We start from the raw sequence: 26,637 nt of genomic DNA, 5'->3' as shown, positions 1-26,637 counted from the left end.
GTTCACTTCATCCTTGCTGCCTGTCGTCGGGCATCCCTTTTGCTTTTAACATCAATAGACGCAGAATATGTGGTCTCGCTCCTGGCCCAACAAGGCTATGTCGATGCCAATGAACAATTTCAGGCCGAAATGCTAGCGCTAGCCGGCCTCGAGCAACTTCCTTACGTGGAACCGGACTTGCGCGGTCCTGCTCCTCCCTCCGCCCGGTATGGCTGACGTGCGGGCTCACCGTCCTGGTCTCAAAACCTGCGCGGCTCACAGATTGCCCTACGTCTCTTGCATGTGTTCATGTAGAACCCTTATGCGCCAAGCCGACCCCAATGAGTACGAGCGCACCCGCATCTGAGCACCAGACTTGGACCGTGAGACAATTGCTACGGGGCACGAGCACAGGGCTTGCGGAAGCATGTTTTAACCCGAGACAGACGACCCAAGAGACGGTGCAGCATCGGTTTGCATCTGAAATAATAATTGCCATGTGAACGAACGATCTTGCTGCCGTCGTCAGCCAAGGGCAGCAGGAAGCAACGAGCGATTACAGTTCGTCGTGAAGAGCAGTGCGCCAAAACTGCATCATGCGCGCTTCGCACGCATACAAGACCCAGCCCACCGCCGTGTCACCATAGAGCATTCGCAAAAGTTGCTCCAAGTAATTGTGAAAGTGCAGTCGGGCCACTTCGATGTGCATGCCGTGAAAGATGTGGGCAATTTCGCGTGCCTGCTTTTTGATATTTTGGGCATCAGAAGACGTGAGCTGACAGCGGCCATCCCCGGCGCACAGCGCCGCATGGGTTGCCAGCCTAGAATCAGCCGCAGGCAGCAGAAGCAGTTAAACTCAACCCGATGCATGGCCAAAGGGGTGCACGTGTGCATACAAACACCAACCGTTTTGTGCCATGCTCAAGCATGTCTTGGCGCAGAAAATAAAATCGCTTGAGTTCGACATGCTTCCATTCGCGACTCAACATCAGATGAAGCTCATTGCCCAAAGTTTGCAGATACACGAGCAGTGCTTGAAACTGATACATTTGCAAGTAGCTTTGGTGAGCACACACAGGGTTGAAAGCGCAAACGAGGGATCCGCGGAGGCGCACGGTCGGAGCAGAGTGCCCAGCGAAGGCAGGCGCCGACCTGATAGCAGGGCAACCAGTGGGCTTCAAAAGGGATGGCTGATGTGAAAATCATCTCGGCCAGACGAAAGGCTGGCGAGGCCACCCAGCCATTGACGCTCAATGAAATGGTCTATGGCCACAAGTGCACCAGACATCGTGAGGCCGGCCACAGGCTCGATGGCACATGGTAAATCAACCCAAAGTGAGGCGATACCCAAACTTGGCGCGTGCATGAGCAAGGCCCTTACCTCCGACCTGACGCTGTGCAGCCAGTACGCCGGGAGATACAAGGCATCGCCTGCTTGAAGATGAATGACGTGCGCCTCGGTACGAAGGTGCACATCATCTGCAGTGCCGTAACCTAACTGAGAGCCCTCGCCAAGTCGTGGTGAGTCCACAGGCGCCTGAATGTTGATTTTGTTTGTTTGCTCACTGGTTTGTCTGCTTCAGGCGAGCTCTGGAGCCAGCCTGGGCAAGAGATACAGCCTGCACGAGTGGTGGCTCGAATTGAGTGTGGGGACCTCAGGCTGGTCGTACCGAAGACTGTCGGTAATTAGGATGGAGGGTTGGAAACAGATAGGCCTCGGCCAGCTGGCGGGGAGGATTCAAATAGAAAGTCTTGCGTCCGTGCAGCACCTAACAAACGAATGCATGGATGCAGCATGAAAGAAAGGATCGCGGATGGTGCTGCAAAAAAGGCGCGAGCCAAGGGAAGGACGCGGCAGCCCCCCTTGCCGAGCGCAGAGGCGGGTCAAATCGCGTTTTTCCTACCTGATAAAAGTTGTCCGAGGTGTCGTAGTGGGTATCAGCAACAACACCAGCGCTACCAATCCAAACATTGGCTTGGACTCGGTCTTCTACGTCGAGGAATGCCTCGGGCCAGGTGGCACGGAGCGTAGCGTTCAAACGCTGTGCGTCATTGGCCGCTAGCAGCTCGTGTGCGGGGCCGCTGGCATAAATAAAAGTGCTGGCGTCATCGCGCTGCAGCTCATCGACCAAGTACTGTGCCCGAATATTGGTATCACGACGACAAGCCACAATTCAAGTGTAAGATTGGCCGGCCAGTCCGTCCGCCATCGCGCCAGTACCCGAATGAGGAAACGTACAGCAAGTGAGGCGACACGCAAAGGGACGGACAGGCGTGGGCGCAACAATCATGACCAGGCCCCTCCAGCGTGTGGTGGGGCGGGGGAGCGATCAGTGGGGGTTTAGATCAACCTGCTGCAGATATTTGACGGGGTGCGTGCGCTGGCTGAGAAGAGACAGGTCCAACCAGGCGGGCGTGGCTTCGGGTGGCAGGTGGGTGACGTGAATGGGTTGCTCCGGGCGGGCCTGATGAGCAACAGAACAAGGGGGTGGGGAGCGCGTTGAAATGTCGGTGCAGGGACATGAGGGTGAGACATGGTCCAACGAGTTGGCCGAAAGAAACAGAGGCGATCTCACCGCAAGGGCCACAAACTTGGCAAAGGTCATGGTCAGGACGTGCTCATCGTCCGCAACATGGCCAGCCAGCGCTGGCCCCGTGGCGCCCCAGGCCACGACCAGCAGCAGGAGCCAGGATCGCGACGCCATGCCCGCCGGAGCCAGCACCGCAACCGCAACCACAACAACAGCACCAAGTCTTAAAATGACGTTGAAAACTCGATTTGTCAATGCACCTTCCACCCCAATGTTCCGCATGAATTTCTACACAAACCTCATCTTATTCTTCAACAAGTTCCACAACTCGCCTCATCGCCGATTTGTCATCACAGATGGAAAAGTAAAACACTTTTAAGCATCAAATGTCAGATGAAATGACCTGACTTACATCATGGCCTGACCCAATGCCACCACGTGCCCTGCCCTCGGTCGGTGATTGTGTGTGTGATGTATGTTACACTTTGAGTTTATATAGTGTGATTATTAACGCGTTTTGGCGGTATTGCGCTCCTCCAATCCCCGAGCTGTGCACACGGCCATCATGGCAGCGTACCAACAGCCGCGACGCGCTCAGCCGTGCTTTGCCCCGCAGCTCCTTCTACTCTGCAGCCACAATGGTCACACACTGCTGCTTGGCCAGCGAGAAAAGGGTCCGCGTCGGAGGTGGTCCAGACCTTCTTAACCTTGACCTTGATCCCCTTGTTTGTACAAGCACGAAAAAGTGTGCAAAAGCACTGCTCCCTAAGTTTCGATGAAGAATCAGATAGAAGGAGCGACCGCCTGCTCGAAGGGACGGACCCCCCTCCAACTCCGTCAAGCACTCGAAAATAAAAAAGCTTGATCGTGCCCCCACCCCAACTTATGAAGGGAAGGGTTGCGTCAAGGGCTGTGTCAAGGGGTGCATCGACGCTCTCCGCCCCGCCGATAAGCCGATAAGCCGATAAGCCGATAAGCTGCCATATCAGGGCCAGAAACACGTTTTGTGCGTTTCATAATGCTTGCAGAACGAATAAGATGTTGTGACGAGTGACAACGTGACAACATGACATCTGAACAAAGTCTTCTCTCTTTCTCAAAGTCTAAAGTCTCTCTCTCTATTATCTCTCTCTCTCTCTATTATCTCTCTCTTCTCTCTCTGTGGTTCTTCGACGGCAGCGACAGGCACGTCGAGACTTGTCGCTTGGAGGCTCGATAGACAGATCTCCGGTTCTTTATCTCTCTCCGCAGAGGCAGAGGGGGGGGGCTTTTAGGAACCAAGATCGCTTGCTAGGAGTACTCGCGTGTGAACCTTTTGATTCTCTGGTCAGTGTCTGTGGAAGGGGGCTTGCGGCTGCCGTTACCCCACCCCACCCACGTTTGTGGATCCCTCCGTCCATGCGCGAAAGGGCGCTATGCGCCATGATCTGCTTTCAGTCGCGTGGCCATTGTGGCTCATGCTGTCGCTGTTTGGCGTGTTTTATCTTGTGTCTTTTGTAGCAACAGACGCCATGGAGCTGGACCTCCTGGATATGGCCGCCCTGACGCTGCTGGCGGGCGGCATCGTGTACTTTCTTGTCAACTACTTTTCAAAGTGGTCATCTAGCGGCATCACGTCGGCGCCTGGCTCCAACCTCATGACCCCGCGCGAACCTGGCAGCAGCTTCTTCAACAGCAATGATGACGACTTTGTCGCCAAGATGAAGGAAGCCGAAGCTCAAATCGTCATCTTCTATGGCTCCCAGACTGGTACCGCAGAAGACTTTGCCATGCGTCTTGCTGGCGAAGCGAAGCGCTATGGTATCAAGGCTCTAGTCATTGACCCCCAGGATGCGGACATGACGCAGCTCTCCGAGCTCAGTACCATCGAAAACGCTGTTGCCCTCTTCTGCCTGGCCACGTACGGTGAAGGCGAGCCCACCGACAACGCCCAAGCCTTCCACGACCTCCTGGAAGAGAAGACGGAGGAGGAGAACGACTGGCTCGAGAATGTCAACTACGCCGTCTTTGGCCTTGGCAACAAGACCTACGAGCACTTCAACGCCATGGCCACCTTTGTGGACGACAAGCTCAAGGCCGGTGGTGGCCGCCGTCTCATTGATGTCAGTCTTTTGTCTTCGGCCACGCTCTGCTGGCCTTCGGCAAACTCCGCGAGTGGACTTCTTTGGCCTGTGTTGCCCGCCTTATCCGCCTTGCCCATGCCCTTGCCCTTGCCCTTGCTTATGCTCACTCCGATGCTCTCACCCCAATCATGCCCTTTCCCTTGCGTCCCCAGGTGGGCATGGGTGATGACGACGTGAACCTGGAAGAGGATTTTCTGGAATGGAAGGACTTGCTCTGGTCCGCCGTCTGCGAGCTCATGGGCAAGGATGCCAACGCCATCAGCGCCTCCTTCCGCACGTATCAGCTGGTGCCCGTGGACGAGCGCAAGAAGGTGTTCACCGGTGAACCTGCCATTGCCAACTCGTTCAAACATCAGCGCCCGCCATACAGCCAGAAGAACCCCTTTCTGGCCCCAATCCGTGTGCGCCGCGAGCTGTACAAGGATGAAGGGCGCAGCTGCTTGCACATTGAGCTCGACATCTCTGGCTCGGGCATTCGCTACACTGCCGGTGACCACGCAGCCGTCTACCCCACCAACAACGCTTCCCTGGTCCAGGCTGTCGCCGAGCGCTTGCAAGTTCCCCTTGATGACATTTTCCAGCTGCAAGCCGTCGATACCTTCACCCGCAAGAGCACCCCCTTCCCCTGCCCGTGCACGTATCGCACAGCCCTGAGCCACTACGTCGAGCTGACACACACCCCCTCTCTCAATATCATTGCTGAGATGGTGCAGTACGCCAAGGATGAACAGCAGAAGGAGCGCCTCGCCTTTCTTTGCAGCAAGCAAGGCCGCAGCGAATACAACAAGCACATTCATAACCGTCACCTCACCATCCTCGACGTACGTTGCCTTGCCAAGAGCGCGGCTATCCCTGCCCCCGTGTCCATGTTTTCGTGACCTCGCCCTCTGAACGTGTGCGGAGAGCGAAGGAACATTCAAAAGTTTCTCGCAACGCATGCTTGCTAATCAAGCACTCTTGTTGCAACCGATGCTGCGCCCACAGGTCCTGGCCGAGTTCTCGTCCGTGGAGATGCCCATCGACCATCTGCTGGAGTTGTTGCCGCGCATGCAGCCCCGCTACTACTCGATCAGCAGCAGCAGCAAAACCAACCCCGACCGGATACACATGACGGTGGCCATCGTCACCTACAAGAACGGTGCGGATACGACGGTTGAGGGTGTGGCCACCACCTGGTTCTGTCGCTTGGCGCTGGACACCGATCGTGTCCCCATGTTTGTTCGCCGCTCCACTTTCCGGTACGCCACCCCATCTCAGCCTGCGCTTCCTTTTCCGAGCCCACTCAGCAACCCTGCACTGACCCACTTTTGTGTGCACTGATCGTCCTGCGTGGGGATTATCTTGGCGCTTCCTCTAGCCTGCCACGCAAGCCCAAGGTACCCATGATCATGATCGGCCCGGGCACCGGCGTTGCCCCCTTTCGTGGCTTTATCCAGGAACGTTTGTTCCTCATGCAAGGTTAGTCAAGGCCAAGTTTGGAGCGTAGAGTCAAGCCACCACTCGAACAGGCCAAGTCCATGATACCTCTCATACTCACGCATTCCCAACCCGATACAAGCAGATTCAGAAGAGCAGTTTGGCGAAACACACCTCTTCTTTGGTTGTCAAAACGAGAGCAAGCATTTCATGTACCGCGACGAGTTTGAGGATGCCGTGATGAAAAAGGCGCTGAGCGGCTTGCATACGGCTTTCTCCCGCGATCAGGTGCGCTTTGCTGCGGCTGTGCTTTCTCCGGCCCGTGGCCTTTTTTTTCCGTCGCCTCTTTCCTCCCTTTCTTTCCTCATCATATTCAGCTAAATTGGACTCATTGGGCATTCATACCTGTGATTCTTATCGGGTACATAGGCCACCAAGGTGTATGTGCAGCACCGCCTGCGTGAGCGCAAGGAAGATGTATGGCGTGTTCTTCAAGCAGGAGGCCACCTGTACATTTGCGGGTCAGTTTCACTGGGCTTAACCTGTTTGCCGCCCGACTTGAGCCCATTTAGTCCAACACAACAAGTGCCGCTTCCTCATCTCTGCTTTGATCCAATCTGCAGTGATGCCAAATACATGGCGCAAGATGTCCGCAAGGCCATTATTGAGATTCTGGTCGAGATGGGCGACAAGACACAGCAACAAGCCTTGCAGTTTCTCAAGACCATGGAAGAGAAGCATCGCTTTCAGCAAGACGTTTGGTCATAATCTGCTGCCCAAGCTTTATTTGGCATGTTTTGTTGGCTGTGTTCCCATTCATCAAATTGTTGTGTTGGTGTTGGTGTTGGTGTTGTTGGCAAGCAACTTTGATCCTGTTTGCGCCGTATTTTTGAACAGTCCTTCACGTGGGGCTTTGCTGAGCTTGTTGAACTCCTGGATGGACATGGTGCCGAAGCCTTTAAGAGTTAAGTTGATCTGGTGCAAATCTGTTCACATCATTATTCTAGTCCACTTTGCCGCACGCGATGACAAACGGAATTTCCAACTGTCAATTCACATGGGAGATGCCATGAGCGTTCAGATGAGTAAGGCACAAAAAAATTAATGCATTTCCGAGTCATCGATCGATTTCCCTGCCATTTATGACCTCGTGCTTCACTCAACAGCCACCGCAGTCACAGCCACCACAGTCCCCACAATCGCCACAGTCCCCGCAAGCGTCTGCACAGCATTCGCATGCGCCACAATTACAACAACAATCGTAGCATTCATGGGCCCAGGAGCTGCAAAATCCCTGACAGCTTTCACAAGCGTCACAATGACAGCAGTGGCACTTCTCGCAGGCACCACAACAGGCCCCAAAGAAGTTTTCACACGCGGCGTTCATTGGAGCAAGCCCCGTGAGACAGTTATCGCATTCTTGGCCCATGTTGCCACAACTCTCCGTGCGACAGCTGTGACAGGGGCATTCAAGACAAGCTTGCTCGCCGCAGCCCAGGCCACACCCATGATGGCCACAATCGGCGCTGCAGCGCGGCGCGCAAGAGCTGCAGCAGTTGCCGCCGCTGCAAGCATCGCAACGGCATTGGCAGTCACTCATGCCAGCCGCGCAGGTACCCTGCTCGTTGCAACAAGGGACGGTGCATATGGTTCGATGAGGGCACAGGCAACAGCCCAAGTCGGGATTCAGCGCAGCTGGATGACAACAGCTCTCGCTTCCCGGCTGTCCCTGCGTGTGTAGAAAGAATGGGTCATACAAGCAGTCTAGGTTGGAGTGGCCAAGAGCAACAGGCAGAATCGTGCGGCAGAATCGTGAGAGCTCGACGCGATTCAAGGGCAGATGGTGTGTGCTTGCCCTGGGTTGCGAATGTGTTCAATGGGACGCCAGGGACCACTCGAAAACGTACTGCAGTCATTGCCATCTTGCCAGCAATCAAAGTTGCCGCCGGCTTCTTGAAACATTTGAAAGGTAGCGCAGGGCAGGCAGAAAGCAACCGTCAACAGATCGCTGAGGGGCCGCATGGGATAACCAAGTTTTTTTCGAAGGTCGGCGCGGAGACACGGGGTATTGAGCCAGCCAAAGCAGCAAATGTCGAGGAGCGAGCGACGTGAAGAGCGAGTCTCAGCCCCGTACACCAGCTCGGCCGTGCTGGCGTAAAAGCAAGGAAAGCAGCATAGGCACATGCAACAGGCCGTGCACGTCAATCCGCCACAGATGCCGTGCTCAAAATCCTTGCCCAGAAGGTGCCGATCGCAAGCTGAATGGCACTTGGCGTGATGATGCGCAGGACGTCGGCTGTCCCTTGACCCGTGCGAGCTAGCCATGGCATCACGGTAGGACTGTGACTTGTCAAGTTCGGAGATGTGTGGCCCATCAGCAAGCGCCAGCTCGGAGGAGTTGGCGCTGATGGGGGTCTCGGCAGAAAGATCCACCACCTGAAATTCGGGTGAAGTGGAATCTTCGGTGGGATCCAAACCAGGCATAGCCATAGCCGCAGGTTGGACGACGATGGCGGTGGGCGGCGCAACCGGGTTTGGTGGTGTTGTGGCGGGCTGTCGTAAGCTCGCCAATGGAAGGTCCTGTGGCTGAAAAGGATCGTTGGGGGACGGTGGGGCCACGGGTGTCGTGTAGGTGGGCTGGGGTAGGCCGATGGTTTCAAACTCAGCGGGTATACCAAAGTCGATGCTTTGTGGCAGGGCCTCAGGCGCGGCATCGACCACCTGATCATGATGCGACGGCGCTGCCATGGTGCTGCGACTGATGACTCTATCCGCGCTTGACAACTCGCCGCAAACGCGGAGGCAACCGCCAGAGCTGTGCACAGATCCAGCCTGTGGCAACGCCAACACCCAGCGGGCAGATCGAGAGCTAGGACCAATGCAAGACAACCGCAGATCCACTCGATGACAGAGACAGGAACTGAAAATGGACGGGGCAAGGGCAGCCGTGTGACCGAAGGACCAATGAGATGTGCCGCGCGCATATGAGCGAGAGAGGGGGCGGAGCAGAGGGAGAAGAAGAGGACACCTCAGGATGAAGTTGACGAATACTGTGATTGTCACCAAGGAGGTTATTGAAGTAAATATTTGAGTTTTTGCAGTTTTTAAAATATGCAATGCCAGCTAATGACACATATAATGTCGCCTTATACCTTATTCGTGCAGCCACTGTCTTCTATTTTTAGCCGAAAATCCTCCCGGAAGCCAAGATTGGACACACACTCACACACCCTTGTTCATTCGACCGCAAACCATGATCAGCTATCGATTGGTTGCAAACCCAACACCAACTGCAACCCAAATAACACATGCACAAGGTTTTTAAAAAGAAGGGAAGCGAGCTGCTCGTCCACACGCTTGACTCTTGGGCGTGGCTCAACCAGAAGCAGCAAAGTGGCAACAACTAGCTTTTGGCAGAGGAGACGAGGGCCGGCGAGCGGCCAGCCGAGCCTCGACGACCATCGGAGCGAGACCTGGCTGCCACTGGAGGGAGCCGCGTCGCCCCCGAGGTGGAATTGGCCTTGCTGCTTGATGGCGGCGCATTGGACGCAGAGCTGGCTCCCTTTTTGAAGAGCACTCGCAACGTCTGGTCCTGGTTGACTACCTCCAAGCCCAGGCGCTCACTCTCCCCCAAGGCTTTCCTATGGGCGTGACGCGTCATATCCCGAGATTGTAGTGAGCATCGTGGGATAATACGCAATCATCCAGGGCTTTCCCTCGTTCGAGAAACACGTACTCGAGACGTCGCGACGCATCAGCAAGCTGATGTTCAAGTTCAGTTATTCGTTCCACGTCTTGGGGTCGCGGGGGCCGCGCTTCGTACTACGAGTCAACGACATCGCAAGCACATTAGCTATCAACAACGTGCTTGCTGAGGTAATTGCCATGACAAAGCCTACCTCGCCCTTGAGCCGGTTGAGGACTTCCTCTTGCTGCTTGACACGAGCCTGGAGCTGCCCCTGAACCCGCTGGGCCTCGAGACCAGCCTGTGTGAATTCCTGTCGATACTGCTCTAAAAACTCTTGCAGCTTGCTCCTATTCCCGCCCAACCAAGCAGCCAGGAAAAAGAAAAAATGACCCCAAAGCCAGCCACGCGAAACAACAGGTGAGATGATCAAAAGAAGGCCATGCCAGCCACCATGCTATTGGCCTACCGCCCAGCCAGCTCGGCGTTTCGCAATTGCTGATCGTGTTCCTGCGCTTGCTTGTCCATGTCTTGCTCAAGCAGCGCCATTCGCTCGCGGTGATCTACCCGTGTCAGAGACAGACACCAACAAACCCGCATCATCAGCACTGCACAGCATAGGAAGGAGCCTTCCATCGGATCGCCCAGGCTACCTTGCTCCAGCATGACGATGCGCTGCTCCATGCCATGGATTGTTTCTTCCCGCGCATGAGTTTCGGTTTCAGCAATCCGCAGTTGAGCATCCAAATCAGCCACCTGCATGCGCAGCAATTCTGCATATGATCCGCCCGCAATACGACGTCACAATGAGATTCTTGTAAATGGAACTGGCAAAGGTAAGTGGCTGCTCGCAGCAGAGAACAATTCCAGCAATGGAGGCATGGACTTGCAAACCAACCGCAGGTGGACTCAAGCTTGGTCACTTTCTCGTCGTGCTGAAGCGTCGCACGCGCCAAGTCGCGCCCGTACTGCATCTCCAAATCACCTTTGAGATGCTGGAGCTCTCGATTATGCCGTTCTTGTAACCGCTGCTCCAGCTCGCGAAGCGCCGCAGCATGTTGCTCCCGTGCGGAGAGAACAGCTTTCTCTACTTCGCCCGCCGCCCCTGCCGAGCGCCAAGGGAGGAAAAAAACATCAAGCAATGACGATGCTGAACGACCCTATTCCACCCACGAAGGGTCGCAAGTCTACAGCCAGCCGTAGCACGACCGGTCTCTCATTCTTTGGCTGACACCCACAAGAGCGCATCAAGGTTCTCACCTGCAGTTAGGCGATCTGCATAGGCTGCATGGCTTCGCTGCAGTTGTTCGAGCTCAGACTGATGGGTAGCTTTGATGACACGAATCCGGTCGCGGTGCTCTTGCTCAAGTGAGGCGTAGCGCCGCTCGCCCTCCTCGCGAGCTTGAGCCACCGCATCCTCCATGTCACGCTTGCACACCCTGCGCACCTCAGTCAACTCAGCTCGGTATTGTTCCCGCAGCGCCGACATCTAAACGGCGCAACATGACAACACGCAAAAGGAAGCGGGACAATTGCATGCAATAAATAAATCAGAGTTGTCAAAGCACAGCGAAGCCTGAAGTGGCAGAACTAAACAAAAGTTGAAACGATGCTGCGAATACGCACATCTGCATCCATGGCCGAGCGGTCACTTTGTGCCTGCTGAGTGGCTAGGCGTGTTCGGTGCTTGTACTCGTCCAGTGTCATCTAGAACAGTGGGTAGCTGAGTGCGTCAACGCTCACCTGAACCTTGGCGCCAGGATCATTGACTGTAGCAACCGTACACAAACTGACCTCAGCCTCGCGCAATCGAGCCCGCCATTGGCTTTCGACGGCTGCCAAGTCTTGCTCGTGCGCTGCACGAAGACGCGTCTCCAATGCTGCAAGTTCGGACGCATGCTCACTGCGCACCTTTGCCAAGCGTTCTTCCCATTCCTGACGCAGCGTCTCGTTGCCTTTGCTGGCTCGGCCACGCTCCTGTGCCACCATGCACAAGTACATGAGTAAGAATTGGAAGACCAATGAGCCAAACCATTGTTGTTCGTATGGCACGCGCACATTGTTGAGCGTCTCTTCAAACTTGGCGGCCTGCGCCTTGAGCTCCTGTTGTATCTGCTCTAACTGCGTCTGCAAACGCTGTTTTTGACCTTGCGTCTTGGCCAGCTCTGCTGCCATCGCACTCAACTCGGCTTGCGAACGATCACCTAGGGTATATGTAGCACACGCACGCGCGCACGCACGCACGCACGCGGGTCCTGTGGTGAGGGTGCAAGGTTCAATACATCGCGGCGCCATGCCAATGTTACTTTATCCGGCGACGTGTCTTACGCTCTTGCTCAGCTCGCTGAGCAACATCCGTATCGGCATGCAACGCATCAATCTTTTCTTGCAGCAACGCGAGTTCCTGCACGTGCGTCTTGCCTTCGGCCAGGGCTTGCGCCTCGAGATTACCAATGACCTGAATCTTCATCTGGAGTTGCTCTTGCGTGTTGGCCATGCGCTGCTCCCATTCTACAGCAGCCTGTGCGTGTTTGCTTTCCAATCGCGCCATCGCATCGCGGTGCTCCTTCTTTAGCATGCTCAAGGCATCTTTGTGCTCGTTCGTAGCCGCCGCTAGCTCAGTCCTGGCTTGATCGAGCTCAGCTTGCACGGTGTTCTGAGCATTCTGTCGCTCGCTGTCAGCAGACTCGGCGGCCTGCAGGCGTGCATTGGACTCGGCCAACTGCTTGCGCAGCGCCAACAATTCTTTGGCATTTTCCTCCAGCGAGCGCTCGGCTCGTTTCGCATACGCATCCAGATCGGCTACTGTGCGCGTAAGCTCGGCAAGGCGCGCGTCCTTTTCTTGCACGGCTTTGCGAAGCTCCTCCAGATCCTCGGCCTGGGCTGTGGAGGAGGATTTGACGGTGCTCTCCAACTCTTGGTTTCGCGCTTGCAACTGGGCAATCTCACCTCGACGTTGCTCATCAACCTCGGCACAGGTTTTGAGCTCGTGGCGAAAGCGCTGACTCTCGCTTTGAGCCTTTTGGAGTGCGGCTTGTGCCTCGGTCAGTTGCGCGGCCTGGGCGCGTAAGTCGGTCATTTGCTGCTGCGTCGCGGACAGCTCGGCCTGAGTCTTTTCCAGCGCGGCCTGGCTGTCGCTGATGCGTGCTGCCAACTGGACTTCGTGATCTCGGGCAGCTGCCTCTAGCTGCTCTATCGTATCTCGCCGTGCCCCCTCGAGCTCCTGTGAAAGCTGTTGAATGCGTGTTTCGCTGCGTTGCTTCTCTTGCGCTAGCAAGGCCTCTTGTTGAGCCAAAGCGGCGGCATGGTCACGTTGAAGGGCCTCGAGAGCTTCGCCGTGTTGTGTTTCGAGCTCCCCACGGTCTTGTAGCGTGCGAGCGTTGAGGGCATCAACCTCTGAAGTCAGATTGTGAGCATCTTGCTCGAGAGCATGGATCCGTTGCTCAAGATCTACAACCTTGGCATTGCTGGCGCTGATTTGCCCGTTGAGCTCTTCGCAGTGCGCATCAAAGCGCTCTTGGTCGTTCTTGCGTTGCACGTCGCACTCAGCACGCAGCTCCCCTAAACGACGTTCGTGCTCAGCCAAAGATATGGTGTTGCCGAGACGCTCCTGAAGACGACTGACACGATCTCGGGCATCCTCGAGCAAAGCGGTGATTTCCGATTCATAAGCATCAACAATGTTCCGCTTTTCGTGTTCATGCTCCTCGTTCTTTGCATTGAGATGGACGATGACCTTGGTGAGCTGAGCGACTTTTTTGGTCAGGCGCTCTTCGGCCTGGTCCGCCATCACGATGGGTATACCACCGTCTGGACCAGCCCTCGTGCCGTTTAGCGCCCGCGTTCCCGGGTGAACTCAGACGCCACCAACGACGCGAACCCTCCCCACCTCCGCCCCGCGTGTCTGGCTCAGCTGTTCCGCATGATGCGCTCTGCAGATGGTGTAGCGAGCGAGGGCAAGCACGCGTCTCGCTGTGCCAGGCTAATCTGAGAAGAGGAGAGCAGCACACGCTTTGCTCAGTTCGTTTCTTCGTACCAGCATTTGGCCACGGCGCAAAAAAGGACAGCTGAGCTCGCCGGGCACGGGGCGAGGCCCGGTCTAGTCTGATCGAGCGACAGCTTACCTGCCAAAGGCTCAAGATCTGCCTTTCCCAGCGGTTTTGTTCCGTTTTATTGAAAAAATAAATCCAGCAGTACAGGCTGTTGTGTGCTGTCGCCATACGCAAGCTGTTGCCAGGAAGTGCCAGACACTCACCAACAAGGGCAGAGACCAGTGCTCGCCGTATGAGCCGGCAACGCCTGAACCCGAAGAGAGAGAGAGAGAAAATCGCTCTTTTGTCAGCGGAAGTCGCCGATGTTAAGCAACATGTCAATAAAACAGATGTTCTTCTGTCCCGTGTCTTGCATCATCTGGATGTCAGAATTTTTATTCTCTGCTCTTGGTGCAACTCACACCTGCAAGCGGCCATCCCCATACATATGCTGCAGTTTTAAACCACAACCCCGTGGACAACCGCCACACCGACGTGCAGGCATCGTCACACCTCTGATTGATACCCAAACAGACACCCTTCACCATGGCGTTGATCAAGGCTTTGACGGCAGCCATGCGACAGGGACGTGCGAGCTCACGTGCCACAGTGGCTCGGGTCGGCTCACTGGTGCGGTTGCGCGGGTTGAGCAGTGGTGTGGCAACCATGTCGGGGCGATTGGCAACAGACTCGACGGAGACGCTGGGTGCCTCAAACCCTCGCGCTTGGGGGAGCGAGTTGACGCAAGACCCGTCCAGCCTCCAGTACTATGCCAGCGACAAGGTCGAGGCTGAGCTGTACGCGTGGTGTGAGAAGGCTTTGGAGCAGAGCACCAACCCGGACCATGTGGCATGCGATCGAGCAGACCTTCCTTTCACCTGTGAGATGGTCGAGCACCTCGAGCAGGCCTATCTCATGGACGGCCCCGGACTCGCCCTCCTCCAGCCGATGCCCTCGCTGGCGAAGAATATTCATGCGGTGCGTGCGCCTTTGCTGTCGTCCGCCAGGCGGGGACGTGGGCTGCGAGTGTGTATAACTCGATTAATTGTGTGCCTCGGCTCGGGCCGCTGCGGATCGCTCTTGGATTGACCAGTGTGGTTTGACGATTCTTCTGTTAGATGCGCTTCGCCGCCCTCGCCATGAGCAGCTGCCTGGGTACCCCCCTGGTGCAAAACGCCGCCGGTGACAAGTCCATTCTCGTCTTTGATCGCGATGCCGGCCGCAAGATGGTGGACGGCCAGCGTTATCATCAGTCACATGAGGGTGCGTAAGCACGCAAACATCTCCCGTTGCCTCTTTAAATATTTTCATGTAGAGTTGGCATGTGGGTAGAGCGCTTCTTGATTTGATGTTCTGACCGTCGTTGCTGCAGGTGGATCCATGCACACGGACAACGTCAACGTGCCCGAGACCTGGGAATACATGCTCTTGACCTGTCTCCAGCCAGCTGCTGAGGGCGGCGAGAGCATCTTGCTGTCCAGCAGCACCGTCGAGGCTTACCTGGCCAAGCACGATCCCGAGGCACTGGAGACGCTGAAGGAGGATTTTCTCTGGGAGCTGCGTGGTTTCTCGGAGCGGTTTTACCGAGCACCCATCCTTTTTCATGGCACGGATGGGTACCCCTGCTTCCGCTGGCTTCGAGAGTACCTTGAATCGGCCCACGCGCGTGCTGGTGAGCCGCTGACCGATCGTCAAATCTCAGCTCTGAACGCCTTGACCAATGCCACCCTCGAAGAGTCACTGCAGCTGCGCTACAACATGGCCAAGGGCGAGATTCTCTTTGCCAACGACATGTCCCTTCTGCACGGGCGCACCACCTTTTACGACCGTCAGCAAGCCTCTACTGAGTACGACTTTGGCACGCAGGCCAACCGCCTCTTGCAGCGCAACTGGGTCAAGACCAAAACAAGCCAGTATGCCAACGTGAACGTGTCTCGCTACGCATACTATGACCTGGCCGAATAGATTTCATTTATGTCTTAGTTTGATCGGTGAGCCATCTTGGCAGGGCCGATGGTAGGCCAGCGACAAAGGAGGAATGACGCGTGAGCAATGCGCGATGGCGCTCGACCTTTTTTTTTTTTTCTTTCTTGCTGTTTCTTGACCAATTTTGTCGTGTCATTTCCCCTTTCCGTGGCCGTTTTGTTACATGCCTACCTCTTAACCACAATCTAGCCAGCCTTATTCTCTCTCTCTCTCTCTCTCTCTCTCTCAAGCTCTCTCTCTCAAGCTCTCTTTAAGCTCTCTCAAGCTCTCTCAACCTCTTTCTCTCTCTCGCTCTCTCTCTCTCTCTCTCTCAAGCTCTCTTTAAGCTCTCTTTAAGCTCTCTCAAGCTCTCAAGCTCTCAAGCTCTCTCTCTCTCTCTTCCTCTTTCTCTCTCTCTCTCTCTCGCTCTCTCTCTCTCTCTCTCTCTCTCTCTCTCTCTCTCTCTCAAGCTCTCAAGCTCTCTTTAAGCTCTCTCAAGCTCTCAGGCTCTCTCTCTCCCCCCCTCTCTCTCCCTCCTTGCCCTTTCATCGCGCCTGTCCTCAACATCTTGTTCTTCATGCTGTGAGCAGATGAAAGGGAGATTTGATCTGTGAGGAAAGAAGGGCAGAAGAGCAAAGAAACAAAAGGGAAGGAAGAAAAGTTTCACGAGGTTGTGTCAGCAAAGGCTGGTGGCACTCAAGCCTCGCTGCTGTTCGGCGCAGCGCTGGGATCGGGCATGGCCGCAAAGGAGGTGGCTTGCCTTGCATGATACTGCGCAGGGTCCGTGCCACTCACGGGCACGTGCTGGCTCGGGAGTGTGCTGCCCGACGCAGTGGCTCTGGGCTGAGACGCAGCAATGGGCTGCCACAACGTTACGGCAAATGACCCAGGATTCGACCGGTTTGTGCCCACTGACGAGGCGACCGAAGTTTGTTGCTGCTGCCAGAACTGCTGCTGCTGTGTGTTTGCGTGAAGCTGGGGCTGTGCGTCGCTCTGCCCGGTCACTTGCGGCTGCGAGGCCGGCGTCGGCTGAAAGGCAAGGTTCGTTTGCGGCGGCGACCACGCGCTCTGGTCGGGATGGTACATTACCGAGGACGCTGCATATCAAAGGGCCGTGTGAGGCTGCGCGAGCCAAATGGGAGGGGATATGGGGCGGGGCGGGTGGTGTGCAAAGGGCAGGGGGAGGAGTCAGAGACGCTGAGACTTACGAGGCTTACTAGGCTGGCTGACAGGGCGCGTGACGCCCGGAACGTTCATGTTCAAGTCCTGATCCCGATGTTTTTTGCACGCACGCTGCGCCAGAATGGTGGCAAAGCAGATGGACACAACCGAGACTAGGATCACGAGGATGGGCAAGGTCATCCCGGGGTGATTGGTGAAACCTCGACTGCTGCAATCGTCGAAGAGCAGCTGGATTAGAGAAAGGTCGTCAGCGAGCTCAGAGGCCTTTTTTAAAGTGCCAAGTGCAGCACCGGTCAGAATGACCACAAGCCCCTGAAGCACAGCAACGGCAACGTAGACACGACCGCCAGTACAGCAGCACGTGGCACTCAAAATGATGCTGACCTGGGCGTATCAATGACGTAGCATGAGGTTGGCGGCGGCTGCCAAAGGAGCCCAGTAACTGGCAGAGGCAGAGTGAAGAGAAGCACGATAGGAGAGAATACGACGAACCAATTCAAAGGTGACAATCAGGGAGCAGAGCGCCACTGTTGCTTGAAATTTTGAGCAAACGCTGCTCACGCCAGCCAAGGTGCCATCGCAAAAATCTCCGATCCTGAAGAGACCAAGCAGTTGGGTTTGTAAGAAAAGTTGAATAAGCGGATGGAGCTGCCCTAACGCAAGGGTACGCTTCTGACACACCAGAGGGTGACACTGTACAGGCCGTTGTCTCCCAGAATGTAAGCTGGCGCAGCGTGAACGGCACAACTCTACCGACGAAAAAGGTCATGAGAATGACAATTGGGCCGCGTGCGGGCAGGAAGCTTAGAGAGGCGGAGGAGAGAACAGAGATCATACCGATCCAGCCACCTGGCGCCACGGCGTAAAGGGAAGGCCTGCAAACGTGATGGCCACGCCATCGAGAGAAAGCCTGGGTGAGCACATCATGCTTGCTTCGAGCCCCAAGCCGGATGCGAGAGGGCGTACCGGATGCCAACAAAAAGGCCAGCACATTGGACACGATCAGGAAGAGGCGAAGGCCAGCCATTGTGGTTGAATGATCGCGGCGAAGACAAAAAGGATGATCGCAGCGGTGATCTTGCTAGGGGAAGCAGAGAGGGGGAAGAAAAATGTGTGAGCGCCTCGAGTTTCAAGGCTAATCCCCTTATTTGTAAAGCGTGTACGGTGTGCGTGTGCGTGTGCGCGTGTGTGTGGTGTGACGACGTGTGTACAGTGTGTAGACTGGTTTGGGCGGACTCGGAAGGTTTGATCTTTTGGCGGTCTGCTCGTAAGAACAAAGTCTGCATGGTTCAATTCGTTACGAAAAGTTGGGACAAGTTGTGTTTCAAAAATTTTCTTCGGACTGACTGTGTAAAAATACTCCGGTCCCTAAACGCATTTCTTACGATATAATGATGAATTAACGTGGGTGTTCTTTCTCTCAAACTCTCTCGAACTCTTTCGTGCTTGTCACTCCCGCCTGCCTCCAAACTCGCCACTTGAGTTCTTGTCAGGCTCCACGGTCGTCCCACTTGATCCTGTTGAACTGGGTTGCCAACATGTTGAAGCACTTCACAAGCCGATTAGCGCGAATGGGATCGTAAAGTCAAGTTTGGACTCAAAATCCGGTAATTCAAAAGAATAAAAATTTAATTTCAATGTCGGGGCTGGGTCAGGATCCACAGGCAGGGCACGGATACGAGAGCACAGTCGTTAGATCCACCAAAATCCAACGCCCCTGCTGTGCCTTGCTTTGAAACGCACAACAGAAAAGATAGCGGAGCATGAACCGAAATACCGACTGCCAATTTATAAAAAATATTTATAAGCTAGTTGCAAATAGCAATGTGTTGTTAGCAATATATTGTTATAAAATGAAGAACACCAGTTCATTTTAGAAAACGACACACACACACACACACACACACACACAGCGAGCCGCGTGCTGGGTCGGGATGGCAGCCGCAGGTGGTGTCATAGAAGGTGGGGTAGTGGCTGGACCGGTGCACGAGATGCAAGAGTGGCTGCGTTCGCTTGGAGCCAAGCGTGTGTTTTTGGCACCGCTCGTGGGTGGCTCTGATCTGGCTTTTCGGACCATGTGGTGAGTCGTCAATTCGGTCGTGCTTCCCGGACCATGTGCAACAAACTCACGCCCTGTCTTCTTAGCTACGAGCGAGGCGTTGTGGCAGCTTTCAGTCCCATGCTGTACGCGCGGCATGCAGTGGAAAACCCCAATTATCTCAACCTCAACCTAGACACACAACCGGCCGAGAACGTGATTGTGCAGGTACCACCTCACAGCGCCCGCCAACCGTCAGACGGCCGAGACGCAGCGCTCAATGTCTCGTTCTGTTGCATGATCCTTGTTCTGTCTTGCGTGATGTAGTTCTGCGCCAACAACGGCGACTTCTTCGCCCGCGCCATTGACAAGGTACGTCGCTGAAAGCTACAGGCTTGTACCTTGTTCCGAGAAGAATCGAAGGACGCCAAGATTCATACAGCTGCTGCTCTCAGGTGCGCCTACGCTGCCGCGGCGTGGACTTGAATCTGAGCTGGACGTCAAAGCGTGCAGAGCGCGGTATGTGCAGCTTCAAATCGATCAACCAGGGATAGCAACGCCAGCGCTAGCAACTTCCTCATTTCTGATCTTTGCATCACAGGCGGGTACGGTGAATATCTCCTCAAGAACCCCACACAACTCGAGAGCGTTGTGCGAGCGGGCGTCGCGACGCAAGTCCCAAGTGAGTTGATGCCTACTCTCGGCCTGCGGCGGTTCATTCAATGCACAGCAAGCTTTTGTTATTTCCCTCTGCTTAATGCTACTCCTTGTTCATCGCGGGTTTTCCGTGCACCAACAGTCACGTGCAAGCTGCGCTTGCAAGCATCGGTAGCTGAAACCATTGCCACAGCACAACGCCTCGAAGCATGGGGCGTCAGCCTGCTCACCATCGAGGGTCGTACGTCAGCACAGCTCGACAGTCGGCGTGGCATCGCCAACTGGGAAGACATTGCACAAATACGGTTCGATTAACCATTTTTGATGGCATCTGTACTCAAGCTCTGTCATGCCGTGCCGCGAGTCATCTGACCACACTTGCCTGCGAAACCGTCTGCACAGAGCGGCGGTGGGCATTCCCATCCTGTACAATGGTGACCTCGTGGTTCGCGAGCAAATCGAAGCCTGCCTCGCCTACACGGGTTGGTTTGTGCGACACCCACGCAACCCCCCTACGTTTGATCATACCAAGGCACATACGGCCACACGGTCTCTCCCGCTGACCCGGGCCAACCTGCACGTGTAGGCGTCGATGGCGTTGTCGTAGGCGAGGGTCTTCTCTACAATCCGTGCATGCTCAAAGCTGAAGCGCCTGAAGATGTTATTCAGGTGCGAAGCGACCCAGCTCGTTTCTCCGCCCGTACCGGCACATGGCCGCCCAAGTACTCACGACACAGCGTAAACCGTGTAGCTATCGCGAGAGTACATCGACCGTTTTCGAAGTACTGGGGACGCGCTTCCAGGTACAGCGCGTGAGCACCTCCAATATTTCCTCCACATGGCCATCGTGCGCTACCCACGCCTGGCTGAGGAGCTGGCCCTTGGTGAGTCGAACGCACGTCCCTCCGCTGGCAGTGAACATGATGCAGGCCGGTGCATGGCTCACCATTCGCATGCTCGCGTATTGCATGACGCGCTGGCTCTTCCATAGCGAATGCGCCCCGCCAGCTGACGTTGGTACTCGATGCTCTGGACGCTCGACTTGCTGAAGATTTTGAAAACACAGCCATTTTGCCTGCATTGCGGGCGTGCCAGCCATCGTTCAGGTGTGCCGTCAACCTTAAGCACCAGCCGTATTTGAAGTCTATAGCAAACTTTAACATGCCTCTACAGCTCTTAACCGTAACTTTCTGTGCCACAGGCGGTTCGCGACAGCGGACGAGGGTAGCCGCAAACGCTTCGAGGGGGACGTGGACTGCACGTCTGTTGCGGCAGCATGGCGAGCGGATCTCGAAGCTCAAGGTGTCGTGCCCAGTGACTTTGATGCACTGGATGCACAACGTTGTGCGTTGCTGAGTGATGTCTCAATCGGCACTCGCAAGCGCATGGATCGCATCGCCAAGAAGCGGGTATGCCCGCGCCCCTCACGAAGCGCACGCTACGCCCCGCTTCTCCTGCTTTCGCTTCTCCTGGTTCCGCATCCATCGTGATGTCACCAAACGCTGTCCATTTTTGGCTGCTTGTTGTCCGGGTGTCATGCAGGCGCGACACGCTGCCAAGAAGGAAGCCAGGAAAGAAGGGCTGCCCGCATCACCGGCACCGCCTGTTCCAGTTGAGACGCACGCCAGCTCTGGTCTAGGTGAGGCCTCAGCAAGTTGCATCATTGGCTCGAAGCTGCCACTTTCAAAACTCACCCCCGCTGTCACCCCCTCTGTGCAGCCGGGCAGGGAGCAGCCCCTACCACGAAGCGGGCCAAGCGCAATGCAAAGCTCGAGCAGCGCGCCCGGTTGGCCCAAGCACTGGGTGACGATGTAAGCCCAATTCTTGTGCAGACCCTTGGGCTCCTGCGGCACCACCAGCCCACCTGCGTCCTCTGGCTATTGAAAAAGGACGCAAACTCACTACAGCGCGCTATATCCTGGTACTCAAGGACAAAGCGCTGCGCGTGGCGGTGGATCTGAGTCTGCACGAGGCCATGAGTTTGAAAGAAATTAACAAGCTAGTGGACCAGATTCGACGCTTTTATGGTCGAAATCTTCGGGCACAGGTCTGAGCTTCCATATCCAGCATCGGATGCTGTGCCACCCAATGATGGGCTGTCGTTGCTCTTACTTGCACTCGTTCTGTGCACAGCATCCTGCCCGGGTTCATCTGACCTCGTTCCAGGAGGACTCGCCCATTGTGCGAGCCTTGTGGCGTCAAACGGACGGTCTAGACAACATGATCTTGACCAAGGAGCCCAAAGCGTATCACGAGTGCTTTGCACCAGAGCAGGTCTGTATGTCATCAACCTGATCGACCTTGTCTCTTGCTTTTCCTTTTTGTTATTGATGGCAGGCTGACCCGTCTCTGCCTCTTGCGCATGAGCTTAGATTGTTTATCTTACACCTGATGCACCCGAACCACTCTTGGAGGTGGACCCGCAAAAGGTTTGCATAGCATGGCTCGTTGTGTCGCGCGTGCACATGTTATTCCTTTCGACCTGATTCTCTCTGGTGGCTGGGCAGGTGTACGTGATGGGTGGACTCGTGGATGAAAGCATCATCAAAAACTACACGTTGGATCGCGCTACTGCGCGCTCCATCACCACGGCCCGCTTGCCCATTGAAGAGCTTTGCATCCGTGAAAAGGGCTATGCTCCCGTCTTGTCCATCAACCAAGTCCGTCCTGTGTGATCGAAACAGCTGGCCTCCTGCTTTGCAAGAATTGTGGGGCATCTTTGCGACACGCTTCCGGCTAACCCAACTGCCAAACTTTTCTGTCTCGTCGCTAGGTTTTGGGAGCCCTTCTGACGGTGTGCGACACTGATGACTGGCACGCTGCTTTAGAAGAGGCCATTCCAGCACGCAAGGGCTTTGTTGTCCGCCCTTCGGAGGAGGTGGCCATCATCGTGTCTCAGCTTCGGGCCGAGCGCCTGGCCGGTGTGACCGCACAAGCCCAGGGCGGCCCCACTGTTGATGAGGAGCTACAATAAGAAGCGTGTCCCGCTGACTCGCTTCGTGTGGGCATTTCATCAGAGAGGAACCTTGGTCTGGGTGATATAATCTTAATGGATTAACACACAAGCCTTTGCAGATGCGTAAATTGTTGGTATTCATAGCTCATCATGGCGACCGGCGGCGTGTTTGCGCTGCCATTGCAAATACCATTCTCGGTTGGCATTCTCATGCGCGGTGGCATCAATCGAGTCACGTTGAAATGTCAAGTCGCGCTGCGCCTTGAATTCACGAACGAGTCGATCACGGGACTTGCGAACCTGTCCAAGCATCAGCTTTTGGATACGCTCTATCGAGGAAAGCGACCCAACAACACAGTATTTAGTCAGGACGTGCGTGCCAATTGGTAATTTTTCCTCGTGCGAATGACGGTTTGAGGACGAGGGTGGTTGACGCACCAAATGTCAAGGTGTGATCAACCAGTTCATCCACCATATCGTGGAGCATCTGGCGCCCCATTTCCCGCCACTCAGCACTCTCTGCGGACCCGATGCAAAAATGTAGTGAGTGACGCGCGGAAGTCAGGCGTGAGGGATCCCATATTGAAGCGAATTCGATGCACCGACGCACGTTTGGGGTCGCCACTGCGATTGTAGAAAGAGGCGGGCATCGTTGCGCGATAGCGGGCATCTTCGTGCGTTTTGCGGCGAAGAGCCGTGTAGAGACCTTCAACAATATGTTGGTGGTGTGCCACGGCACCCGCTCCCAGAAAATGATGCCAGACCTGTCCAATGCCTGCGATCTCAGAGCAGCATTGCCAAATGAGTCAGCATGGCGTCCTTAGGGCAACCGCCAGAGACACGGAGAGGACAAGCGTAGAGTAGGGTCACGACAGCAAGAGGGCTTGTCGCGCACCCAGGTCCCACATGGCCTCCATGCCAACGGTAAGGTGCATGGATGGATGATCACCCTCGGGGGTGGAGGTTGCATGCAAGACGCCTCTAAGAAGGGGGGCGGGGCCAAGTGGCAGAGCAATGAGGCTGTCAACAAACAAGGTGATAAGCCGCACGCGTGAAAGCAGAGGGTGCACACCGAGGGACGTAGAGAATGTCACCCGGCTGCAACAACACGTCCATGTAAGGCTCTCCAAGTTCCTCCGAGCTAGTCAACATTCATCGTCTCCAGTCAGCGACTCTCACAGGGGGGTGGATGGGCACAAGGCGAGGCAGCGAGTCTTCATCAAGCAAATGAAAGCGAGAACATACGCAACCAGATCATCGGTATCACGACCACGAATCATATTTGCACTAACGGGCAGCATGATTTCTGACGTGCGACAGGACAAAAAGTTAGCATGTGAAAGAAGCGTGACATGGAATTGCGAGCCCATATGGCTGGCAAAAGTGAGTGGCCTTGTTTTATCAACTGACCAGGCATCTTCCAGAGGCGCCAGCGTTTGACGCCAGCAAGCTGCACCATGAGGGAGCACTGGTAGTCAGTATGGGGAACGAGCGAAACGCTGGTACCACCCGGTGTGATGTACAAGTTGGCATTGACTGTTGGGCATAAGGCAGCACAGGACGAGTGAGTGGCACATGCAGGTCAGCAGCAGGTTGGCAGAGATTGACGTCCTTGCAAGAGTTTCACGGCACCTTGCGCAGTACAGCACAGTATGACGTTATTGAGTGCACGCACCTGGTAAGAGGATGCCGTGTTCGCTCAACTCGAGGGCAAGACTGGCAATGTTGGGGTCCCAGTAGTTGACGCTGTAGAATTGGAGAGTAAAACCTTCACGTAGGGCCCGCGCCAAGTCCTTCTCAGTTTTGCGCCCTGATTCTTGCTTTTGATCAAAGGTGCGTTTGATAAACTTGACATTACGAGGGTCACTCTTCTCCTTGTCACCGGCATAGTTGAATGTTTGGCTAGAAACGGGCATGTATTGTCCGTTGAGATCCAGCCGGGTAGGGCCACACAACAGGGTCAGGCGATGGTTGACCTACCCAGACAGCGCAGCAGAATAGTTGAGAAAGTCAAGATATGCACCCTGAGCTTGAATGTAGACGGGAAACTGTTCAAAATAGCGCTCCCTGAAGGTTGCATGTCACAGAGCACACACAGTCAAACGCGTGAGAGCTAGCTCAGGAGGGAATGCGGCGAGGACGTGGGTGTGTGCAGTTAGCGAGGTTGCCTGCACAGGCCAGGTCTAAACCCACCTGAATTCGTTGCGAATAAAACGCAAGAGGTCTTGTCGACCCTTGACGGCAACAGTTTTTGGAGGCGCATTATCAAACACCATGTTCTGACTTCGGATGGGCACTGAGGGAGCGTCTGCTTCTTCAGCCAAGCGCCAGGCCTGTGCGCAGGGAGGAGCGATGGGGTGGCATAGTGATGTTGATGCGGGGCCAGAATATGAGGCAAGGCGAAAATCAGCATGCTAGGGCAATGGCAATGCTGACTTGGTCGAGAGGCACTGTTTTCAGGGAGCCACCGGCCCGCAGAGGGCGCTTGAAGTGCCAGCGGGGCCCCGTCACTGCGAGCGGTGACGTGGAAGGACCATGGTCAGCTGGCGAGAGCTGCGCAGAAGGCTGGATCTCAGGTGCGCAGAACAGGGGACAGAAGGCTGGATCTCAGGGAACACACTGTTATTGGAAGGTGGCAGGTGGAGCGTGCCCGGGTTTTGAGGCGGCTTGAGTGTGCCGGAGCCAGTTGAAGCTGGGGCTGAAGGCCGCGGGGCCGGCGCGGCAGGTTTGTGTACTGCGGCCGAGGGTGTTGGAGACGGGTGCGCGGTTGATGGTGGGCGGCTGCCCGTGGGCGCTGCGGTGGCTTCGCCCTCAGCGTAATCATCTGGTTCATAATCGTCCAAGTCCAAAGCCTGCATCAATGGGGCACGTGTTTGGTCAGAAAATCGCGGAAAGTACGTGAGCGACGCTGGTGGAAAGCGCGAGAGAAGAAATTTTCAGAGCCGACCTCATCATCTTCGTAGGTAAGAATCGTTTGTTGTGCATGGCCAAGACCCGTGCCAGCCAGATCGTCCAGCTCCTCATACTCGTTGCTGGGGGCCGGCGGAGGGCGCAGAGGGCTTGGAGGGCTGGGGGGTAGCGCCGAGCCGAGATAGTCACCGGCGAGCTTGTTCAGGTCTTTCATGTTGTCCATGGCGTGCTTGTTGTTGGGTTCAATTTTGAGGGCCTGAGGTGTTGCACCAGCAAACAACAACATGAGTTTGCAGGTCAAGCCAAGCCAAGCCAAGCCATTGAGGTGGCGTGCCACCAGTCGGGGCGTATTATGTGAGTGAGTGTGTGAGTGAGTGTGTGAGTGAGTGTGTGAGTGAGTGAGCGAGTGAGTGTGTATGAAGCCGAGATGGGCGCCCTGACCTGCAGGAGAGCCTCCCGGGAGCGTTCATACTGATGCTCGCGCATGAGTACCACACCCTAATCAGAAGCGGAAGCAAGATCGGTCGGTGTGCAGGTGAGAAGGGTCGCATCGCCTGGCCTCAGCCAGAGCTGGCCGGGGACCCCGATGCAATCACCCCTGAGCTCCCGTAGTGCGGACAATAACCGAGATCCCAGTGAGCATGGGGCATGGCCCCGGTTCGATGCGAGAGTACCAGATTATTATAGGTAGCACTGGTTGGGTTGAAGCGAACGGCTGCCTCAAAGGCCTGCACGGCGAGATTGCGGCGCTTGGCTTCGTCAAAGGCGATGCCTGCGGCCGTGTGGTCGGCTCGCGGGTCTTCAAAGCGGTAACTGGTGGGCACCTTGTCAACGCCGTAGTTCTCGGCGCGGGCCGTCGCTGTCAGGAAAATGGCCATCAACAGACACAACAAGACGCCGCGCCCAAGCGCATGCGCCGATCCAGCGCGTCCGACACGGGCTACCACCGCCACCGGCGCCTTGACCGCCGCCATCGCCTCGGCCGCCGCCATCGATATACAAATCCGAGGGTAACTGGTCGGAAAATTCAATATTCCAGAACCAGATTTATACCTCGAAGAACATGAGTTGACATCACATGTTTAGAACACCTGTTGCGACCAGCGGTTTTGGTGTTCCAAAGGGGCACTTACCTTGTGTCGTCCATTACCAGTAGAGAGAGCA

At 55.6% G+C, this 26,637-nt stretch overlaps 7 protein-coding genes across 7 annotated transcripts; 3 read left to right on the top strand and 4 right to left on the bottom strand.

Moving 5' to 3' along the window:
• Nucleotides 1-535: 535 nt before the first annotated feature.
• On the bottom strand, nt 536-2,684 carry MONBRDRAFT_7167 (uncharacterized protein; the record flags this gene model as incomplete). Its single annotated transcript, XM_001744499.1, has 5 exons — nt 536-800; nt 1,361-1,458; nt 1,650-1,748; nt 1,884-2,114; nt 2,556-2,684. The coding sequence occupies 5 exons, from the start codon at nt 2,682-2,684 to the stop codon at nt 536-538; spliced, it is 822 nt and encodes a 273-aa protein (XP_001744551.1).
• A 1,463-nt stretch (nt 2,685-4,147) lies between these two features.
• Nucleotides 4,148-6,817, top strand: MONBRDRAFT_16143 (uncharacterized protein; the record flags this gene model as incomplete). Its single annotated transcript, XM_001744705.1, has 7 exons — nt 4,148-4,612; nt 4,786-5,454; nt 5,618-5,871; nt 5,991-6,091; nt 6,195-6,337; nt 6,479-6,570; nt 6,673-6,817. 7 exons carry the CDS (start codon nt 4,148-4,150, stop codon nt 6,815-6,817), a joined length of 1,869 nt encoding a protein of 622 aa, XP_001744757.1.
• A 615-nt stretch (nt 6,818-7,432) lies between these two features.
• Nucleotides 7,433-13,524, bottom strand: MONBRDRAFT_24343 (uncharacterized protein; the record flags this gene model as incomplete). Its single annotated transcript, XM_001744498.1, has 13 exons — nt 7,433-7,614; nt 7,957-8,881; nt 9,202-9,280; nt 9,523-9,690; nt 9,786-9,871; nt 9,949-10,084; nt 10,204-10,297; nt 10,388-10,507; nt 10,633-10,839; nt 10,995-11,223; nt 11,361-11,441; nt 11,478-11,938; nt 12,063-13,524. The coding sequence occupies 13 exons, from the start codon at nt 13,522-13,524 to the stop codon at nt 7,433-7,435; spliced, it is 4,230 nt and encodes a 1,409-aa protein (XP_001744550.1).
• Nucleotides 13,525-14,311: 787 nt separating this feature from the next.
• MONBRDRAFT_7164 (uncharacterized protein) lies at nt 14,312-15,730 on the top strand (the record flags this gene model as incomplete). The annotated part of the gene is made up of 3 exons (XM_001744704.1): nt 14,312-14,743; nt 14,884-15,028; nt 15,138-15,730. The coding sequence occupies 3 exons, from the start codon at nt 14,312-14,314 to the stop codon at nt 15,728-15,730; spliced, it is 1,170 nt and encodes a 389-aa protein (XP_001744756.1).
• A 696-nt stretch (nt 15,731-16,426) lies between these two features.
• On the bottom strand, nt 16,427-17,939 carry MONBRDRAFT_24341 (uncharacterized protein; the record flags this gene model as incomplete). The annotated part of the gene is made up of 7 exons (XM_001744497.1): nt 16,427-16,827; nt 16,939-17,120; nt 17,297-17,334; nt 17,405-17,507; nt 17,594-17,661; nt 17,750-17,787; nt 17,879-17,939. 7 exons carry the CDS (start codon nt 17,937-17,939, stop codon nt 16,427-16,429), a joined length of 891 nt encoding a protein of 296 aa, XP_001744549.1.
• An 863-nt stretch (nt 17,940-18,802) lies between these two features.
• On the top strand, nt 18,803-20,193 carry MONBRDRAFT_18507 (uncharacterized protein; the record flags this gene model as incomplete). Its single annotated transcript, XM_001744703.1, has 7 exons — nt 18,803-18,992; nt 19,058-19,178; nt 19,278-19,322; nt 19,406-19,469; nt 19,552-19,632; nt 19,750-19,912; nt 20,010-20,193. Exons 1-7 carry the CDS (start codon nt 18,847-18,849, stop codon nt 20,191-20,193), a joined length of 804 nt encoding a protein of 267 aa, XP_001744755.1. The 5' UTR covers nt 18,803-18,846.
• Nucleotides 20,194-22,016: 1,823 nt separating this feature from the next.
• MONBRDRAFT_31896 (uncharacterized protein) lies at nt 22,017-26,480 on the bottom strand. The gene is made up of 17 exons (XM_001744496.1): nt 26,148-26,480; nt 25,915-25,971; nt 25,511-25,729; nt 25,184-25,415; nt 25,000-25,073; nt 24,757-24,896; nt 24,544-24,630; nt 24,239-24,465; nt 23,974-24,099; nt 23,809-23,869; nt 23,636-23,704; nt 23,459-23,544; nt 23,174-23,338; nt 23,002-23,082; nt 22,381-22,892; nt 22,115-22,267; nt 22,017-22,036 (listed from the first exon to the last, which is right to left on the bottom strand). Exons 1-15 carry the CDS (start codon nt 26,463-26,465, stop codon nt 22,702-22,704), a joined length of 2,133 nt encoding a protein of 710 aa, XP_001744548.1. The 5' UTR covers nt 26,466-26,480; the 3' UTR covers nt 22,017-22,036; nt 22,115-22,267; nt 22,381-22,701.
• Between the last annotated feature and the right edge of the window lie 157 nt (nt 26,481-26,637).

Source organism: Monosiga brevicollis, genomic scaffold (genome assembly GCF_000002865.3).
Source record: "Monosiga brevicollis MX1 MONBRscaffold_6 genomic scaffold, whole genome shotgun sequence".
Classification (NCBI taxonomy): Eukaryota; class Choanoflagellata; order Craspedida; family Salpingoecidae; genus Monosiga; species Monosiga brevicollis.
Note: the sequence above shows the minus strand (reverse complement) of the source record. Positions and strands in the feature narration are given on the sequence as shown.

Bases quoted from the DNA above. Each gene is read 5' to 3' on its own strand.
- MONBRDRAFT_31896 (XM_001744496.1), bottom strand. From the start codon at position 26,465: ATGGCGGCGGCCGAGGCGATGGCGGCGGTCAAGGCGCCGGTGGCGGTG. The intron at 24,466-24,543 runs GTAGGTCAACCA...GCCCGTTTCTAG, and splicing joins TATTCTGCTGCGCTGTCTGG to CCAAACATTCAACTATGCCG. The intron at 24,100-24,238 runs GTGCGTGCACTC...TATGCCCAACAG, and splicing joins ACACGGCATCCTCTTACCAG to TCAATGCCAACTTGTACATC.